The sequence below is a fragment of the Poecilia reticulata genome, chromosome 10 (genome assembly GCF_904066995.2).
Source record: "Poecilia reticulata chromosome 10, P_reticulata-male-v2, whole genome shotgun sequence".
Lineage (NCBI taxonomy): Eukaryota > Metazoa > Chordata > Actinopteri > Cyprinodontiformes > Poeciliidae > Poecilia > Poecilia reticulata.
The window spans coordinates 29587615-29608574 of record NC_088839.1 but is presented as its reverse complement, the minus strand read 5'-3'; the positions used below and the strand labels follow the sequence as shown (position 1 = coordinate 29608574).

The window sequence follows — 20960 nt, the reverse complement described above, 5'->3', positions numbered from 1 at the left end:
TGTATATGCACAGTTATATGTCGTTTGTATCTCTTAGTTTTGAGAATAGAAAACAAAACCAAGTAGTCTGGGTCACACCTATGGGTAGAAAATATAACCCAAATCATGTTGTTTTTAATCCCTACAGTGTATAGATAAGAAGTCAGTCTATCTGTTTGAACCAGTTACAACTGCAAACATTTTCTACTCCCAAATTATAAACAATACATTTAGCTGTATTTCTGTTCAGAAGCCAAATCAAACAGAAGACAATTCTCCAGAAATTGCATTTGAAAAAAATCTATTTGTTTTGCTTCCCACTTTTCACCAGAGCTTAAAAGTGTTTCATTTTGCTCATGTTTGTTCTTTTATTAAATTTGCCTTTGAAGAATCCTTTATGCTGTTACTGACCAAATATCATGAGAATACGGGATTCTTTCATGCATATATAAGTACGATAACATACACAGTGCACATGTTTGTCTTCAATATAATTCCTTTTAAATATACGTTGTTTTTTTTTTACTATTTTCCAAGTGACTCAAGCTAACGGACCGTGGCAGGATTTCATTGTCAAGGACCATGAAGGCTTTTGTCAACAAAGCTTTGCATGTCAGCACGTTAGAAGTGAGCTAATACACTTTGGCACTTTCTCATAGCGTTAGCTTTTTACTGAAATCAAGCAGCTGTCACAGCATAAAACTGGTTATAAGCACCATGGAGTGATATTATTACATCTGGTAGTCAGAAAGTTAAAGTCACTAAATTATTCCTTATAGGCAGGTGTAAATCAGTTTTTATAAATGGTGAATGGATTTTACTGCTAATGCGAAACAATTTCATCTGACAGCAACAAAACCGAATAGTTTTGCAAATCGATTTAGTTTTAAATCAAAACAGAAATTGCAACAACTGCCTTAAATGTTTACTCTATTGCTCAAGAAAAGAAACAACGGATGAGTATAGACAGAGCGTGACACATAACTGTGCAGTGAATAGCTTTTAGGTGTCTCTGTTCAAAACAAAGTGCTTGATAGGAAGCCTGATAGAGTGTGAGCCTTGTGTGCTTGCTCTTCTCGTGTGGTGACATTTTATTGGATAAGGACACAGCGTTTGGTGGCAGAAGGAAGACAGTGAGAAAGCAACAAAAAAAGCAAGAAAAACATAAAAAAAAATCTTTAAGCACCTGTAGGAAAACACAAAGCACGGGTATGAAAACAGCAAACGCAGGAATTTTTCTGAAATGGGCCAAGTCACGTCTTCAAGGTCTCTGGGGGTGAGAGATGAAAGCAGGATGGAGAGGAGGAAATGGGGGTTGAGGAGGCGTCACCTGGAGATCTGCCTGCTACTGACAGGATCCTAACCAGGCAAGACGTCCTGAAAACCTGACTTACTCCAGCACTGTGTCGGGTTGTCTGGGGTGGGTGCACATGCAGACAGCTGTTTCGAACCACATCGTCAAACTGCTCAAAGCAAATATGAGGAGGCTTAAGCAAAACACACACTCCTTGTGAAATGTGGTATTTGTCATCAGCAGGTACAGCCAAGGCTAACAAGAGGCCAGTGTTGTGCTCACAGTCCAACGAAAACGAGCGATTTGGTGCCATGAAGAAGAGACGGAGTACAACAGGGAGCGTTTTTTGGGACGTTTGTGGCGATGATGGCTCATTTACAAGAAGGGAACGTAAATGATGTGTTTACTGTTCTTCTAAACAGGCTGTTTTTTGTTATGACTGAGATGATAAACACTTCCACGATAAGCTGGATGCATTGATAGCGAGATGTTTACGACTGTCTGTGTGTAGGTGGGAAGGATTCTTAAAGACAACAATCAGACAAGACAAAGGATGGAGGAGCGACGCTCCAAAACAGGAATGATTGTTTTCCCAAGACAAACGGCGCTCAGTTTAAAACATTATTGTCATGCCTGCAGAATATACACACACAGTTACAGTAAAAAAGTGCACCCTCTTGTAACTGATGTTTTCCATGTTTATGAGGAATGATGATGACTTGATCTTACCCAGGTTCTAGAATGATCAAAATCAAAAGAGTTTAGAAACACACAGGAGATTCCACACTGTCACTAGTGCTGAAGCAAAAACTGTGGAGGTACTAAGTGATGCAAGATGGTTGCAAACCCACGTTTAGCAGCAAGCGCCCGATGGTATCTTCATGACTTTATCATTCTCACATATCGCTGGGGGAGGAATTTTTGGACGTTGCGTTTTTTTATACAATATTGCTCTATTGTTAGCGGGAACCAGCTTTAGCCAAACATGAGCTGTTGGAGAGAAGGCCGATTCAGAGACTACAATGCCCAAGCTTCACCCTTCCACCACCATGCTTGGTAGACATTATGAGATGATTCTACTGATGTGCTGTGTTTATTTCACTAAACATCTCTATTTGGTCTCGTTATTCAAGAAACATAAATCTAGAAATCTCATGTTATATACAGAAGGACACATCTGTATCAAAGCAGCTTATCAACTCCGCTCCTTCATATTTAGAGGTACTTAGTTTCCAAAAACTGCTTTTCCGTTCTAGCATTATATTTAGTTGATAAATAACACCAGCATGGAATCAGGTTCACTTGAGGTTAGGCAAGTAATGCTGGAACTATTCAAATGAAGTTTTCTGAAAGTTATTCCTTCTGTCCCACTTTCAGAGCATAAAACAAATTACAACATTTGACAAACATAACCAGAGTAAATAAAGAAAACAACCCTTTTCAATGATTTCATTAAATGAAGAGAAAAACTTTCAGCTTGGCTCAAGTCATGTTCCTCTAAACCTAAAGTCACTGAGGTCATGATTAAAACAAGACACACCACAACCAATTAACAACAAAAAACATGAATAATTAAATACAAAATACAAAACTTTAAAACAAACAAGTCAAAACAAAAACATGAACCAAACCTGGACTAGAGCAAAGTTAAAACCCAGTTTTGACTGGGAACAGTGGCCCACTGTTCCCAGTCAGCTACTGACACCTGGCCACGCCCACTTCACTTGAAAGGCACAGAAGATGAGGACACATACAGTTTGGGGTCCTCACTCTAATAACTGCTTGTGCTGCCCTTCACATCCCATCAACCATTTACAGTAACAAACAATGAGTCTGTGACGTCAGGTCTTCAACTGAATAAATTCAGGCACAGTGCAGGTTTGTTAACCTGAACAGCCTGTTTAAGGTCGGGCCAGAGGAGTCCCGATTTAACTCTTTCACTTTCACTAGCCTTTACTTTTACTTTTTTTTTTTTTTTCTACTTTTTACTTTTTTTAGCCATCACAAGTCAGACTTGCTGGTGTGCTTTTGATCATTGTCCAACAGCATAACAATGTGTTCTTGATCTGAAAGGCTGATAGCTGGGCATTTCTCTGCAGGATTTTCTAACAGGAAGCAGAATTTATGCCGTTTCAGTTGCAACAGCTGTGCAGGTGCGGAAGCAGCAAAGCCGCCCCAGACCACCACTCTGCCACCACCATGTTTGACTTCTGGGCTGATGTTTTTGAAATGATACATTTGTTTTATAATGTAACAAGAAGCACAGTTTCCAGAACGTTCTACATTCACCTTGTCAGTACACAGAATATTTTCCCCAGAATCTTTCGTGCCATGATCAGCTGTGGTTTTGACCGGGGAACTCTCCTCTGGATGTCTGTAGATATTGAACTCTGACCTTAAGTGAGTCAATTGATGCACTCAGTGCTATGGATGTTTTTTCGGGATTTTTTCACCTTCTGGATGAGTTGCTGATGCATTCTGGGAGAAATTTAGATAGACAAGGCACTGAGATTTACTAGGGTTTCATATTTTCTCCATGTCTGGGTAAAGTTCCTTCACTTGGGTTTGCAGAAGTCCCAATAATTTTTAAAATATTTTATTTCTTTTTAAGAGATTTTATGATTTTACGATTAGAAATTAGTGGGTTTGGCTAAAGAAGCTGAACCCAGATTCAAAATGTTTGTTGATCATAGCTAATCTATAATCTAACAAAGGGTCTAGATATTTTTCAAATTAGAGGTTTGGTTTGAAGTGCTGTTTTGCTTAATGAAGAAAATCTGATTATCACTGTTTGTTTTTGCATGATACTGTGTGTAAATGAACCAGAAAACCTCTAAAAACAATGCTTTTCCCCAACACTGAGTTATTAATTATTTGTCCAAGGTTAATTTACTTTGCACAAAATATAAATATATTCTTATACAAAAAGTAGCCATATTAATGCAAGTATTTATCTTCATTTACAGCCAAAAGAGACAAGGCAAACAGGAAGACTGGAAAGTGTGAGACAACCTGGAGGAATGACACAAATATAATGTGATTAAGTTTTCTTCCTGATCTGCTGAACAAATGCTCCTTTAAATTGCAACAGTAAATTGCAGAAAACAAACAAACAAATCCAGGTTTCCTCACTTTAAACCTATGCAGTACGGAAGCAAAACTCATACTTTTCTCTGTCCCCACGTTTTAGCTTGTGCTGGTATTGATTTCAAACTTTAATTTATCCATGGAGGGTTTTTCATACTGTCGTTTGGCACCGCCCTGCTCCACATGCACACATGGGAGCTGTAGTCATCGGTTTTTATGGATTAAAAAAATAGCTACTGTGCTCTCTTACAGATGCAGGTCTGTTGGCATCTTACCTTTGGGTGGTTTGAAACTTTAATGCGTAATCACAAGTAAATCCCATGAGGCTGACTGCTTCCTAAAATCATAAAGCATTATTGTGTCTTTTTCATAATGGAGATAAAAAAAAACACAGACAGTCAGTTGGTGAAAAAACCCAACAAACAACAGAAAGAGGCAAGAAAAGCAGAGAAGTTGGTCATCGTTTCAAAAAGTCACAATATCTTTTAATATAAAACACTTTTTTAACATAATGAGGATTCCATCATCAGGACCAATCCACTACCACTTGAGCTCCGCAGCTGGGGAGGAGATCCACCTCGACCGCAGCTGACTTCAGTGGGTCCTCCGAGTGCACACAGAAAAGGATTGAAACATGCATTTTACTACATTGTACAAAGTCATAAGCGAAAAAATGGAGGCTGTATATTTTCCGTCACTGGCAATGAGCCTCCTGCTGCCTTGCAGGATGGATCCGGAGGCAAATGAGGGGCAGTCTCAGTAGTTGGGCATGTACAGAGGTGTCCATTTGTTTCCTGGCACTTAGTGGGGAAAGTGCCTTCTTCTCTTTTAGACCGACAGCTGAAGGAAAAGCGGAAACTTGGTGTAAGGCAGGGTATGACTCAACAGACTTTAGATTTCTTAGATAACACTTGTAGACTTGCTTAATTTTGACAAACAGCATCTAAGTGCGGCTCCTGTGCTCTGAGGTCCGCACAGTGTGTTTCTGTAGATCCTGACAGTAACATATAGCCGTCTCTGTCTACGTTCGCTTCCCCCACCATGTTGCTGGTAATGATCAGTGAGTGAGGAAGCACAATGTCCACTCAGTCTTTCCCTGCAAAGCAAGCATCATTTTCCTTTGTCTATGATCTCCCAGATTAGTGAGAAGATTTTAGGAGAAAATGAGGATTTTCCTCACTTTTGTCCTTTTTATTCTGACGGCACTTGGATATAGGCATTTCATTCCAAACTTTGTCCCTTTCCCCTCCCTCCCTTTTCTCTTCCAGACACACATTCACACCCACACGGTCACACCACAGAAGCCACAGAGGTGACGGAGGTCACCTTATTGTCTTCTGCCCAAGGCTGCAAGTTCTGCAGGGCGTAGAGGGAGGAGTTATGCAGGCAGAGGGGATCTGGCTGCAGCGGCTGGCTCAACGTCTTCTGGAAAGCTTCCTGCTGAAGCTGCAGCATCAGCCGGTTGGCCTGCTGCCTCTCTGCCTCCCTTTCCTCTGCAGTTTGTCTCCTGTAGGAAGGAGGATACGGACGGTGAGCCGAGAATGCTTTCAAACCAAAATTATGTTTTGTTTTATTAGGCATGTACAGAAAAAACAAAAACAAAACATGTTACATCATTGCATTTTAAGCAGGGTGTCAAATCCAGTAATTAATTTGGGCTGGTTACTCTAAAACAAAAAAATAGGACAAAACAAACATAGACATTTAAATATGTGTAAACAATTTGGTGACCTTAAAAAATAAATCAGTTCTGACACATATTAATTAAAAATAGGATAAGGGAAAACAATACATGCTGCACATGAATGAACCAGTTCATGTGCAGAATAGGAATTGGCAAAAAAATTTAAAAAAATCTGACAAAATATAAAATTCACAATAAAAACATTGCAGAAAAAAATAAGATAGAACAGATATTATGGACAAAAAAATATAATAATAAAATATGTTGACTGGAAATATCTATTTTTAGGAATTCCTTGTTATTTTTGTGTTTTTATTTAATAAATAAAAAGTAGCATCTTAACTAACTGTTAAAAAATGACAACACTAATATACAAAGTGAATTAAAATATCAAAATAACTGCATTATGTAAATGTAAATTCTAAGAAAAATAATTCATCAGAAAATGTTTTACAGCCAAAATGCTCTAAATAGAGAACGTTTTAATTATATTTCCATGAAAAAATGAATAAAATGACAAATTCAAATACAAATTTATTTTCACCATTTCTTTAGTTTTATTTAGTTGTTTATTTATTGTAAATAAATAAGAAAAACAAGTATTTACAGTTACTGCTCATTCTAAGAAGTCATAAACTAAAGTGCTAAAATCAGGTACTGCTGGAATTTAATTAAAAAAAGTAATTCACAACAAACTTAAATTTCCTTACAAATTCACAGAAATGGTAGAGCTTTTATCAACAGGCTGCAAACAGAAAGGGAAACACGTTGCAGGTGAAAAGCTGCAAACTGGTTGCTGCACCTGAATATTTATTCAGCTCCTGTACTGCAGGATTAGCTCCAGGCCCAGACGGCTGCTGATTGACACGAGTCACAAGAGCTGGGGAGGAGCGGTGGGAGGGTGTGCCTCAAGGTGAAAACTTACATCTGCTTTTCTGTTTATTTCAGAGCAGCACCAGTAAAGCACATCCTGTACATCCGGTACGACCATTAGTGGAGGAGCTAACACTGACATGGGGATATTTGAGTTCCTAAATGCACCTCCGTTTCTCCTTAGATGTAGGTGAAATATTGATTTTATTTAGAATCTATATGATTAAATAGCTAAACTTAACATTCAGATCAATCATGTGTTTGAAACATTAGTAATTTAGGACTCTGTTCTTGATGTTTGTGCAAATTGTAGCAATAAATCTCCAGAAAGGATAGTAGTGAACAAAAAAAGCTGCTCAACAGCAAAATCTGAATGGTAGGTAGGAGTCAGGAGCACACCTCTGAACACCCCCTCTTTCACGCACACCAACCTCCATCCATTAGCCACACATTATTGTTAACAGCATTATCATAATCCGATTCCCCGGCTGTTGATTCGATCATCGTCTTGTTACCAGCGTGGTCGTCACGCAAAGACATCCCTCACGCTCATCCGATCAGAAGCAAGACTAACGGGGGGAGCGTGGCATAAATCTCAGCAAAAGTAGGAATCAGAAAAATGAGTTAAACCAATTCCCCCGTTGCGTTTGTGACATGGCGCTCAGTCAGGATACGCTTTGCTGGTGTTTTATTGTGAGCAGACTCATTTTATTACAGCCGGTGGTGCAGACTCAGACTGGATGATGTAATTGTTTGGAGGATTTTCATGTAAAAGCAGTTTTTTTTTTTTTTTTTACAGCAAAATACAACAAACTACAAAACCCAACAAAAGTATTTATGCCGTTCTAACCTTTTTAGAATAATCTATGTAAAAGCAACAAACTTTAAAATATTTTGTATTGGAATTATTTAAGACACTCCACCTTTAAAATAAAGCATTACTATGAGATGGAAAACCTTTTTTTTTGCATTTTGCATTCATGCCCTCTCTCTTTTATAGCACCACATAAAATTCAAAGCAACCAATTGTCTGCAGACATTGCTTCGTTAGGAAATGGAGTTTGACAGCATCATGCTGTGGGGAAGCTTTCCAGAGTTAAAGTGAAAATGATTGGAGACAGCAGGAAACATAAAGCCAGAGCTGCAAGGAAATGGTTTAGACAAGGTTTGACCAAACTCTAACTGAGAGTTTGTGCCAATATTTACAAATTCACGTTCATAGCAACTCTTTTGAAAAGAAAATTAAAATGAAAAAAAAAAATTTAGTTTATAAACATGTAAAGCTGCAAAACCATAAAAGACTTGTAAATTGTAATTTCCTCTCTACAATATGAATGAATCTAAGCCACACTTTTTAGATTTTAATTCACAGCTCAAATTCATGCTTTAATCATCTTTTTTTTTTCCACGTCAAAATTAAACATTATGTTGTGTTTCTCTCCCACACAGAATCCCAAAAATATGCAACCAAGTTTGTGGTTGTAATTTAAGAAAGGAGGTGATTAAATTTGTACTGTACCAATAAATTTACTCCAACCTGCAAAAACTTTTTATCTGTTTTCTAACTGCAACGATTGTTTAAAAAAAAAAGTCATTTAAAAAGCATTAGGGTCATTTAAACATAAAAACCCTTAAGGTAATGACTTAAGGTAATTTAGCTCTCTGTAATTTGCTTTTGAAATATGCGTCCTGCTCCTTTAACAATGGGCAGGGCATTATAATTTGATTTTCTACTCGTTTACCTCCAAATGACTATAAACAACAGTTAGAATGAAGTGAAGAAGCATGTGTGTGTGTGTGTGTGTGTGTGTGTGTGTGTGTGTGTGTGTGTGTGTGTGTGTGTGTGTGTGTGTGTGGATTTGGCAGACGGCTCCTCCTGTGAGTGTTTCAGTATTGCTTTGGACAGCAGGTTTCTAAAAGGCCTTTCAGGAGCCTCACCAGTAATTGTGCTTGGTCAAGCGAACCGGCCTCGACAGGCAGCTAAGCTAAGCAGAATAGGTGTTGAGTTTTACAAGCTCTTCAATGCTTCAGCTTCAGGCCATTGTGCTTAAGGTAAGACGTAGGTGAGCAGTTTAAAAAGGAAGTGACATGCCGAGCTGTGAGTTTATGATAGAAGTAAAAGCTGACATCCTTGTCAGGTAAAATTACTTAAATCTCTTTGTTTTGCTTTAAGGGATCCAATTTGAAGTGAGGAAAACAGAAATGAGCACCCCTTCCCTTTTCTGCAGTCTTACCGCCATTTTGTCCGCCTGTTCTGAAACCAGGTCTTGACTTGTGCATCTGTCATCTTGAGGGCCTTCGCCAGAGTGGCACGCTCAGCCGACGCCAGGTACTTCTGCCGATGGAAGCGTTTCTCCAGCTCACAGATCTGCACCCGGCTGAAGGACGTGCGGGGCTTTTTTCTCTTGGGCGGCGTCCGGTTCTGGTAGGGATGGCCGATGCGGCGGGTCACCGAGAAGGGTGAGAGGGCAGCTGGAAAATTGAGCAGAAAAAAATTACTTGTTTCACTTTAACAAAATTTAAGATATAAATTATATTTTACAGTTTTTTGAAGACTCTCATTGACACAACACAGAAAATGCAAAACATAGATGAATAAGCAGCACTGACATTAAACAGCGCTTTAAAAAAGATCTGATTTGATAAAATATGATTATTTAATTGTTGGGGGAGACTCACCTGGGCAAGCCCCCTTTGGAAAAGGATAGTCTGCCAGAAGACCATTGCTGTCTCGCAGGTGAGCGAGTTCTGGGTAATAGCATTTTGCTAATGTCTCCACCGTGCTCCAGACAGGGACCCTGCCGATGTCTCCCTTTGGGAGAGGACAGAGGGACCCGGCAGCCTCCGGCCCCCCTGTGGCCTCCCCAGCTCGGCTCTCCTCTGCCTCCTCCCCTAAAGAAAGGGAGACACAGTCAGGTCCCACATCTGGAGTACAGCAGTAGCAGTCGAGCTGGCACCGACTCATAGCAGCTAATCATATGAAGAGGGCCTGAATGATGAACAGACTCTATTTTAATAACATTTACTGCTGCTCTCTTAAACTTGGTCATTTTTACCACAAAATGAGATATGGCTCATTCAGAGAAAATGAGAGCGGACTTGCAGGGTTATAAATATAAATCAAGCGCAAACAGGCCATCCAGAGAAAGTTTGAATGAGCTGGAACGTAAAAACACAGAAGCTGGGAGCAAATTCTGTTTAAACAAAGTACAATCTGGCTTAAATAAAATGGATATTTGCACAAAAAGCATTTAATTCTGTCACTAAAGCTTTAAAATGTTACATCTGTCAAGTGAAATGGTTTGCATGTAAACACTGATTTTCTCTGCACAATGCTTTCAATATCTGTTATGTGGCTAACTACTCAGGGTGCCATTCTGTCAAGGATGACAGAAAAAAAAACACTTTCCCAGTTACACCCAAAATGACAAATTGCTTTTTTGCATGTCTGGTAAATGATGGATGGATTCCCCTCTGAGGTTAATAAGGTGAAAGCTTAAGAATACATTGATGTGGACTGCAGCTATTCAGCATAGCACTAATTAAAGGGATGTTTTATTTTTTTTGTTTTTAAGAGTTCTTGACTATTACTGTTATAACTTGATAGTATATAAATAAACCAAATTCACTTCAAAATCTAAAATATTCTGATTAATTAAATCTGAACTGGGTCATTTGAAATATTATTTAAAATTCATAAAACCTTTCCTCCGATTGGTTTGTAAAAGCACACAAAAAGCATTTGGACTACTCTCAATTAAAATAATAATAAAAGCCACTACAGGTTAAATCCGACTTGTCCAGGGCTGAGCTAAAGCTAAAATGCACACAGTTTGTGTTTTCCAAACCTCACATGCAGGGTATTAGTGACAACTTATCCTCTGCATCATAAAATATCTATGAATCCTGTCTATTTTGTCAGCCGTGGGTAAACAGGTGATCAATAAATGTAATGAGATCGTCGGCCATAGATCCACTCTGCAGCCCACATTCTCCTTCTGAAGCTGAATGGAAAGCAAATGCTAAAAAAAAAAGAGAAAAGAAAAACTAAAACAAGCAGTGCGTGTTTGTGTCGTTCTTCCCTAGCAAGCTGTTTGCCTGCTGTCTTACAGGCTGTTTATTTGTTTTTGTTTTGTCAGAGAAGCTCACCAGGAGCCAAAATGAATATGAAAACATCTGCATAGGTGTCCCCCCCGGGGCTGCTGCTGCTGCTGCTGCTATCAGAGTTTCAGCAAGCTGAAAATTCATTTGCCCGCACACACGATGACAATTTGGATGGGAAATGGAACACGAAGCTATTATCCGTGCTGCAGTCATTTCCAAGGAGCTGCGCGAGTCCCCTGATGGTGCTGAACACGATTGGCAAATTGAGGCGCACACGAGCAAATGATTTGTAAAGAACAGATGAGCAACTAGATTCTGCTGTAACAGTGGGTCACATAAAGTTTACATCGGCGCTGTGTGAATTAGCAGCACACATTTAGAGCCTGACACAGAAAGCAGGCCTAACCCTGACCTCTCCGTTTTTAATCTTCTGTGATATTTTTATTGGATCATAATACAACTTAACATTATGTGTTCACTTTGATAATCGCTCAATAACAATAAAACGGCAATTGCACCCAACTGATGCACCTTTTGGGACATGGATAACCCTCTCTGGTATTTAATCAAGACTTTACACAAACAAAAACACGGTTTATTTCTATAACTTCACTATAAGTGGACTGCAACACCTTTATAGCCATTATCCTTGATTTTTAGAGAAATTGTTGCTTAAATCAGCTTGGAGCCTTACAGGTCACGGAGGGAGAACACGGAGGAGGCCTGTTGTTGCTCCCAGCCGCAGGTCTGGCCAAATAATCCTACATTAGGAGGCTATTTCAGGCCATCTGTGGCCTAACTAATGGGCCAGGCACATACGAGCACGTTCAGAGGCAACCAAACGAGCTGCAGGCTCTTTTGGAGATGCCGACTGCAGCAAGGCATTGCCTTACAGTCTCTGAAATGCAGCTGAACTTGTATCACACATGTGCTGCTGTAATGCATGAGCCAGCTGTAAAAGCTTTCATGACCTAAGGTTGTAGAAACTGTGCAGAATACAAGGAAATGGCAGAAATGATAAGTTTTATAGCATATAGTCAAAATTGCCAAAGCACAATTCAACTGTTTGTAGAATATGAGCATATTTTGTGACTTTTTCTTGTGATTATTAGGTATTTAAATTCGTATATTTGCAGTTGTAAAAAAAAATACCGTAAATAACATTCTATTATATTATTCAAGGAGCTGCTTTATTTAATAATAAAAATTATTATAATAAAATAACAGTGTTAGTAATTTTATTTCATAATGATCAATTTAATAGTGTTGACATAGAAATGTGCAGTCAGTTTAACAGCCTGTGTGGTTCGATCCTTCATGGGGTCACATGAAACTCTTCCAACATCAGAGGAAAAGCAAATAAAAGCAGAAATTCTACAACATAATTGGACTTTTACTCCTTCTTTATTAGATGAAGAAGCGAAAAAGAAGAATGAAACGGGTGGAAACACAAAATCTTTTTCCTCGGTAACACAATTTAGCATACGCATTATCGAAAAAATAAAATGCCACCGTGGAGAATATGTTTCCCATAATAAAACCACTTATACTTAATAACACTTCTCAGTGACAGCGCCTCCCTTCCCCACTGCGGATATTACCTCCGCAGCAATCTAATAAATATATCCGCGAAGGATTCTAAGGGGGGATATTGAAATATAACGTGAACATACATTGCTATTTATTACACAACACGGGACAAAAAGGAGAGGACTCTGTTTTCCGTCACCCTGAAATAAAACCAAGCAGCGCGGGGAGGATTTCCGCTGCTCTCAGACACATTTACTGCAGAGAGAAAAGACTCTAATTATGCTTTATTGCTGCTAGGTGAATTATGGAGCTGCTCATCTGTATCATGACACTGAAATGCGTCAACAATCCACATTATTGATGCATGATAATCATGATCATCTTTACTCTTATTATTGGCGGAAGTGTAAATGCTGAAATTGGTCATTCATTACCTGGGTTACTTAGATTTTGGTCGGATTTATTAATTTAAATAACTCCTGCTCAGATTCGACTGTAAATTATATTTCATCTAACACATTGTTTGCATTTATTATTTATTTATTACATATTTAGTTGGTTGTTTTAACGTGATTTAACGTTTGAGATTATAACTTCATACTAAACTACTTAATATCGAACGTATTATTCTTGTTTCTTTTATTAATATTTAATTTCACGTTTTAATTTTGCTTAATAAAACTATTAACTAATTTATATATATATATATATATATATATATATATATATATATATATATATATATATATATATATATATATATATATATATATATATATATATTATTTATTCGCATTCTTTGTTATGATAAAGTTCTCCCCGCACCAAAATTAGAAAATGAAAAAGCAAACCTAAAACCTTAAACTGTATAATCTATTTTAACAAGATATTATCACACATCAACTAGGATTGATTACGGGATGAATTGATCACATTTATGCAAAATAAACCCAAAATATGACATAAATCAGTTCTGAGTGATTGGGTATTAGATTATGACTCTCAGTCCGTCTTGCAGATTGAGGCTCATAACGTCCCGTATACATCTTCATGTTTTATTTTTATTTTATTTTTTTTGCGCCTGTCTGGTTTTGCGTTGGCCACCGTGATGAATGGTGGTGAATTTCTGCCCCATATTACGTGAAAAACGAGAGTCTGCGGCGCAGTTTACCGGGTTTTGTTTACATCCGCGCTAAACGAGCTCCAATGAACGCCAGAGTTACACAACCCGAAAGCCTTTTGGCAAAACGGTGAGCTGATTTGAGCTGCACTGGAGGGCATTTTTCCTCCTCTGGTTTCATCCTGGAGAGGCGAGGAGGAGAAAAAAAAGAAACGGGGAGAAATATTCAAACTTGCTAGGAGGAGAGATGATTTATAGATTTTTATAGGAAACCAAACGGGACAAATCTGGAGTGTTTCTGCGCCCTGATGAGGGAAGGAGCCACGCAGGCGCTCCTGCTGCGGATCTTTGGCTGATCAATACAGAGGGACGAATATAAGCAGCAAAATAATTACACAAAGCCGAGAGAAGTTAAACGAAGGGCCCTCTGTGACTATGAGTAAAATTGATAAGTCTATTTACACTGTATCTTTTTGCAGATGACATATCGTCCACTAGTATTGAATAATTAATTAAGCAGTAGGAGCAGAAATATGAATATTTAATGCGTGGGGAGGATGACGCGCAAGAGCATTTCCAGTAAGTTTATCATTTTTAATCTTAAATCTAAGCGCTTATTGAAAAAGTAAAACTCTGAATCAAAGTATTAAAACGTTTATTTTGGGATTAGCCCGTTTACAGAATAATCAGCAGTCACATAATCTTTAAATGTATATCTGTTTGTTTTTATAACTCAATTTATTATTTTCCAAACTTAATTACTTGTTAATGATGCAATTGAAATATTAAAAACCGTAAAAGCAAAAGTCTTTGGAAATTCCACTCAAAAGTGAAATAAGGATTCAGTTCCTTTTCTATTTTATTTTTAAACATCTGTGTATGTGGGTCACGTATAAAAATATATTAAATCATATGTAATAGATAATGAGACTAAGAGAAACTGATGAAATATCACCAAAAATAGTCCATTTTCGTTTTTAAAATAAGCAGGTTTTGTTTTAATTAGTAAAATGTTACGATTACTTTATTATTTATGTTTCTTTTAAACAAATAAATTATGAGTAGAAATCACGAAACTCATACAGTTAATTGCAACATTTGGGTTATTATTCTGTCAAAATAATAATAATAATTTTAAACAGTAGCGAAATAAGCATAAAGCGTTTAATTTTTAAGCAGAATAAACTTCAATCCTGAACTCATTTCAATTTTATTTTATTTCAATAATAATAATAATAATAATAATAATAATAATAATAATAATAATAATAATAATAATAATAATAATAATGCTGTAATTTCTGTGACACATCCTTTTCTCCATTGTCTCAAAGAGGAAGAAAAAAATCATTCATTCTCATAAAAAGCGGGGAGCGTCGTTATCCGTCATCCGCTGTAAATGGAGAGTGATCGTCCAATACTGATTCATCAGCACGTCTGTGTCAATTTCAGCTCTCGTTCATCAGGCTGCCCTTCCAGCATCATAAAAGTGACTCTATGAGCGCCTATATGATTCGTTACAGATTACAACCTAAAGATTAAAACATATCTCCGCTTTGCCTGCACAATCCATCCCTCATTTTCTATTTGTATCAGTTAGTGACTAAATTGTGTGAATTTGATTTTCTAGTAAAGTAAATCCATCTGGAAAGCAAAAGAACACAGGTAATTTTTTTTTTTTTTTTTTTTTTTTTTTTTTTTTTTTTTACCTGTTAGTCTGTCCTTGGCAAACCTCCTACTGCTCTCCATCCATGGGAAGGTGAAGTTGGCCGGGTTGCCCATCCCCATGCCAGGCACAGCGGGGATTCCGGGGGGCGGATGCGGCGCGGCAGCCGCCGACGGTGGAGGCGGAGGCGGCATCGGTCTGTGGGCCGGCACCCGGATCACCCCGCCCGAGTTCCCGGAGTTCACGTTTACGTTCATGTTCATGTTCATGCTGACGTTCATGTTCATGTTGACGTTGTAGGAGCAGGCCGGGTTGTAGACGCTGTTGTAGCCGTTGCTGTAGACGTTGGGGGCCAGCGCGTAATCCGGGTCGCCGGTCCGGTTGGGCAGCATGCAGCCGCTGGACTGGTCCGAGCTGTTGAGGATTTGGTCGATTCCGAAGCTGATGGGCTCATGTTGCTGCTGGTGCGTCTGGTTCACCTCCTCGATCCCAGTGTGCTCCATAGTTTATTTCAGTGATGGTCTCACTATTTTAGATTTGTAGTATTTTCGAGTCTGGGGAAATTAAGCACTCGCTCTTACAAGACTGTTCTGTTGAATTTAAGCATCAACTCCCAGGAAACCAATAACGCGTCCGGTGCTATCCAAAATCATGCCATTATTTCTGTCCAGCATTGGGATCGGGTGTTTCCTAAATTAAATGCCAATCCGTCTGGCGTAGCCTATCCATCTTTAACAGAGCTCTCTTTCCAAGTGAATTAGCAACGAGGAGCTGATCAACGACGAAAACCCGTCGACGATGCGTGTGGTTTATCCAAAGAAGTTTACTCACTGACCAAAATCCGTGAATCTGAAAGGAAGCAGCTCTCTGGAGAGACTTGATGCGCTTTGTTCGCCTACTATCGCAGAGGCAATCCATACGCAGGAAACATGGCAAAATAACCGAGCTCCTCGGATCAAAAACAAAGCAAGAAAAACCGGGACAAACCCGAGGAAGAGGAGGGGAAAAAGGAAAAACAACAACAATAATAAAGCGCTGACCTCGCAGGCTCGGATATTAATTGGAGGTGAGCGCTGAAAGAGGGCTCTGTTGTGCTCAATGGCGAAGTGCACTTGCAAGCGTTTCAGCAGGTGAGCCTGCCCTCTGCGTAACAGCGTAAAAAGCAGCCATTCGGTCCTCCAGCCAGCCAGCCCTCCTTCTCATCCCTCATTCTCCTCCTCCTCCCTCCATCAGGACAGTTGTTTTGCTCGGATGTCTTAAAGAGGCCGCAGCATATGTTGTGCACAGCTTTTCTGGTGTTTTAGGATTTGTGCGTTTTAATCCAACAGTAGTGCTCTTTTAAATTGAAACTAAAGATGCAACAATCAATCAGCCAGAGCTCTCGATTAAGCGGATCAAGCATAGATTTCTTTACAATAAATGACTCGCACAATATTTTTATTATAAATGTATCATCTAAAAGCATGCTTATTTACTTATTAAACATTGGATAAAGGTCCAGGGTCTTTCTATTTGATTCAAACCTTCTACAGTTATCACAGCACATTCCCTCTCTTTTATACGCCTTGGTAAAGTCGTCTGGAAAAGAAAGAAGAAAAAAAAAGATTCGGCCAAACCAATTCTGATTCCAGCCCAAAATAAAACCGGAAGTAGTTATGGACTACGAAATTTCTGACTGATGCATGTCTAATGAAAACTGTTCTGGAATAAAATGTTTTGAGACATCCAATTTTTTTTCTTATAACTGTAAGCTAAGTAGTCATAAAAGATTATAAATAAACAAATAAATAAATAAACATAATCCTTCAAATAGAACTTAAAATAAATAATAATTTAAAAATGGCTAAAAATCTTAATTTAATAGTTTAATTGTTTATTACAGTTTGAAAATATTGACTTTCTGCATTTTATTGTCACTGTAACCAGTAATAGTGACATCCAACCAATAGTCGTAACTGGAGCACTGTAAGCCCCGCCCTTTAATTCTGATGGATAGGCCTCACTTGTCAAAAAAATATTTGCTCTTCTGCAGCATGGTCATTGTTGGAGCTCCATAGTCGCTTTTGCACAAAAAAAAAAGCGCTAACAACAAATTCACTTTGTTTCATTAATATCAGATAGTATTATATTTTATCCAATTAGGATCATTGATCTGTAAGGTTTCTTTCACAAGTTTTTGGGCCAAAGACTGAAGGGTGCAGAGGAAACCCATCTTCTCTTTGGACTCTGGAGAAGGCGTCTGCTGCTGAATGTGTTTGGAACTTCCCAGCAGGGGATATTAAGTTCATGATGATCTATTTACTGGTCCTCATTGCTCGTGCAATTAAAAGGAAAACACATGAACCATCAAAGCTGTTCAAAATAACAAACAACAACAAAAAATATCAAATGGCCAACAAGACTAAAAGGGCATTATATCATATCCAGATCCGAAGTGTTGAACGTTTACATCGATGCATTTTGCAGAATGCGTGCGCTTCAATGCACAGCGAGCAGATTAATGCGCGCGAGGCCGGTTGAAGCAATAATTTGTTGCACTTTGAAGGAGAAAGAAGCCATAAATTAGATGATGTCGGGAAGTGCGCCGCGCATATAGGTCTGGTTAAAAGGCACTGATGGGCCCATTTCACCACAAAGTAATGAAATGTAAACCCGGTAAGAGATAGATAGATAGATAGATAGATAGATAGATAGATAGATAGATAGATAGATAGATAGATAGATAGATAGATAGATAGATAGATAGATAGATAGATAGATAGATAGATAGATAGATAGATAGATAGATAGATAGATAGATAGATAGATAGATCGATAGATAGATAGATAGATAGATAGATAGATAGATAGATAGATAGATAGATAGATAGATAGATAGATAGATAGATAGATAGATAGATAGATAGATAGATAGATAGATAGATAGATAGATAGATAGATAGATAGATTCTGCTGTGAAATGTGGCGCATCTGATTTGCACAAATTATTTAACCTTTCTCCGCCCGAAGCGACGACGTTGATCGCCGGGGTCTCAATTCAATAAAGATGAAAAATGGTTCATAATAAAAGCGCGACACGGGGAAAAACGGATTTAATATATCACCGTTTTATTACGCACTTATTTCACTTTCCGTGCGAATAAAGATATCTCTCAACTGCACAAGGTGGCTAGAGGGAAGCATAAAAATCAATTGCGTGAATGCGGGGCCATATCAATAACGCGGTGCGCGGACGATGAACGGGCGCGAAGGAAAACACCGCTGCAGTTCGGCCTGTTTATGTTTGCGCGTCACTGGGAAATGAATTGAACAGGGAGGAGAGGATGCAACGAGCCTCAGATCAGCTTACCGACGAGGTAATTGGCCGTTTATGCAAAACCAGGAGGATCTATGGGCAGGAGGAGGGAAAATAATGTTGAATAGACTGTTTGGGCTGTAAGACATCTCTCTCTTTCTGTGCATGTGTACTGCAGCTGCAGAAATGTGGCGTCTGACTGCGCATTGTGCAGCTCCCAAATATTGGAGCTGGGCTTCCCGATAGCAGCCCTTTCAACTGAATCAGTCAAAAACAATCAGAAATAAGGCGCCTCCACTGTCCTTCTGAATTTAACTTTATACAGTTTTGTCAGAATATTTCGTGCTTTTCTGATTGTGCAGGACTATTCATCACAAAGACCAGCCGGCCCAAAGAATAAGCGAAACAACAGCGGGTCCCAGCGAGGAAAGGAAAACACACAAACATTAAAGATATGAATGTTTTAATTCATTAACACTGACTGTTCTTTGACAAAACAAAAAACTAAACAAAAACATAAATAAATAGAGATATATTCTTAAACATGTGTATTAATTTGGGACGTTTGAAATATAATTTAAAAAATTATGATCATAGCTCATGTTTGTTTGATAAGTAAAATGTCTTTTCAATGGTTACAGTCAACTATCACTTAGAGAAAATCAGATGTCATACAAATATGAACTGTACTCATTGTGGCCTTGTTTAATGTTTGCCTATCATCAGCTGTAACAAGTTCAGTATTGCTGTCATTATTAATAATGTATTTATTTGATATAATTTCTTGAAATATTTCATTTATCTCTCCATTGCTATCATAAAGTATCCCAAAGTTTTATTAGACTGCTATATAATGTTGTGTCTTCAGCAAATTAAGTTAATTTTGAATTTACAAAACACATACCATGTATATATTGAATAAAAGTTTTAGAACCTACAGAACTTGTGGTAAAACACAGTTTACATTCTTTCTCTGAACATATTGATGTTTGTTATTAAGGTAGCAAACATCAAAATGAATGTAATATCTGAGCAGTGAGTTTAACATTGTTTATGTAAATCTTCAACTAACTACATCGCTCCCAGTCAGGTGGACCTGCTAGCTTTAAAACCATACTGGCAATTAATTGATAAACATATTTTATTCTATTAAAATTGCTAAGGTTTAGCATAATCTTTTATGCTAAGATGGAAAACTAAAATCACAAAATTCCGTTTGTTTCTTAAAAATGAGTTCACGATTTTATGTAACTTTCAAATATTCGTAATCATTTGAAGTTTAATATTTAAATTTTCAAATTAACAGATTGACAAATGTAGTAATTATAAACATGCAACAAATGTAATATTTTATGCTTACTATAACTACAAGCAAATATTGATGAATAGTTTCCAGCTTTCTATGATACATGAGACTAATAATGTTTCCTCCTCAATTCATTTAGAGCTGCTATGTCCTTTATTACAAGTGTTATTGGTTTGCTAAGGCGAGGCGGCAATGGCTACACCTATAAATTTGAAATATCAATATTATATTCATATTTTGCATTATTAATGACTCTCAGAGAAAAAGGTCAAGCTTTGAAGAATCGTATGTTTTTTTCCCTACTTTGGATGAAAATTTTAATACTTAAAAACGTAACATTGCAGATTAAAAACAATTTGAAGAAGACTGTGGAAATTTCACTTTCCATTACAGCAACTAATCCAGATAAACACCAGAAGTAGGCCCCCCATTAGATTCTCCTTCAGGCCCCATCAAAGCTTGGACAGGCTCTGTTGATAAGCCCATATGTTTATGTGAAATATTCAGTTGAAGAATAAAAACATTTATTATATAAGCAATTTTATGAGTCAGTTCTTCATTTGGTGTTTGTCTATTTGCACGCTGAGCACAGCTGTAAAACCTGTAACCATCAGGAGCAATATCACAGATCTCTTTATTGAGACTGACAAGCCGATCCGTCCTCATCAGGACACCAAGTGTCTCTTTTCATTATTCTCACCAGTTCAGGCTGTTGGCCGTGATTAGCTCCCGCGTCTGCTGTTGGAGGGAAGCACCAGGGGATGACAGAGATTTGTTTTAAAGTTATCTCATTTCTAATGTGCAGTCTGGGACTCTTTCTGGATGTGTGTGAATGTGTTTGTATTGATTGGGGTATTTTGGGTTTGTGATGAAAGGATTTTATTCAATCATTTTAAAAGCACCAGAACACACATATTTTTAAGGACACATCTTAGAAAATAATTCATACTAAGTAAGCTCTGTTTACAGCTGTTTCCACATACACCGATGACCAGGGCCGGCCTGACGTATAAGTGAAGTTT

At 38.0% G+C, this 20960-nt stretch overlaps 1 protein-coding gene across 3 annotated transcripts; it reads right to left on the bottom strand.

Annotated features, from left to right (window-relative positions):
- Window positions 1–4817: 4817 nt before the first annotated feature.
- LOC103471873 (T cell leukemia homeobox 2) lies at window positions 4818–16949 on the bottom strand. 3 transcript variants are annotated; one of them, XM_008421132.3, is made up of 5 exons: window positions 15381–16944; window positions 9597–9809; window positions 9152–9389; window positions 5687–5867; window positions 4818–5200 (listed from the first exon to the last, which is right to left on the bottom strand). In XM_008421132.3, exons 1-5 carry the CDS (start codon window positions 15838–15840, stop codon window positions 5189–5191), a joined length of 1104 nt encoding a protein of 367 aa, XP_008419354.1. In that variant the 5' UTR covers window positions 15841–16944; the 3' UTR covers window positions 4818–5188. The 3 variants fall into 3 exon arrangements, with proteins under 3 accessions (XP_008419354.1, XP_008419353.1, XP_008419355.1); XM_008421131.3 differs by having other exon boundaries at window positions 4818–5867; window positions 15381–16949; XM_008421133.3 differs by lacking the exon at window positions 9597–9809 and having other exon boundaries at window positions 4818–5867; window positions 15381–16947.
- Window positions 16950–20960: the final 4011 nt, after the last annotated feature.

What these genes read in the sequence shown, in the direction of transcription:
- LOC103471873 (XM_008421131.3), bottom strand. Translation starts at nt 15,840, where the DNA reads ATGGAGCACACTGGGATCGAGGAGGTGAACCAGACGCACCAGCAGCAA. An exon ending in TGCCAAGGACAGACTAACAG is followed by an intron (nt 9,810 to 15,380) that starts GTAAAAAAAAAA and finishes CCCTTTCTTTAG; the next exon opens with GGGAGGAGGCAGAGGAGAGC. An exon ending in AACAGGCGGACAAAATGGCG is followed by an intron (nt 5,868 to 9,151) that starts GTAAGACTGCAG and finishes TCCTTCCTACAG; the next exon opens with GAGACAAACTGCAGAGGAAA.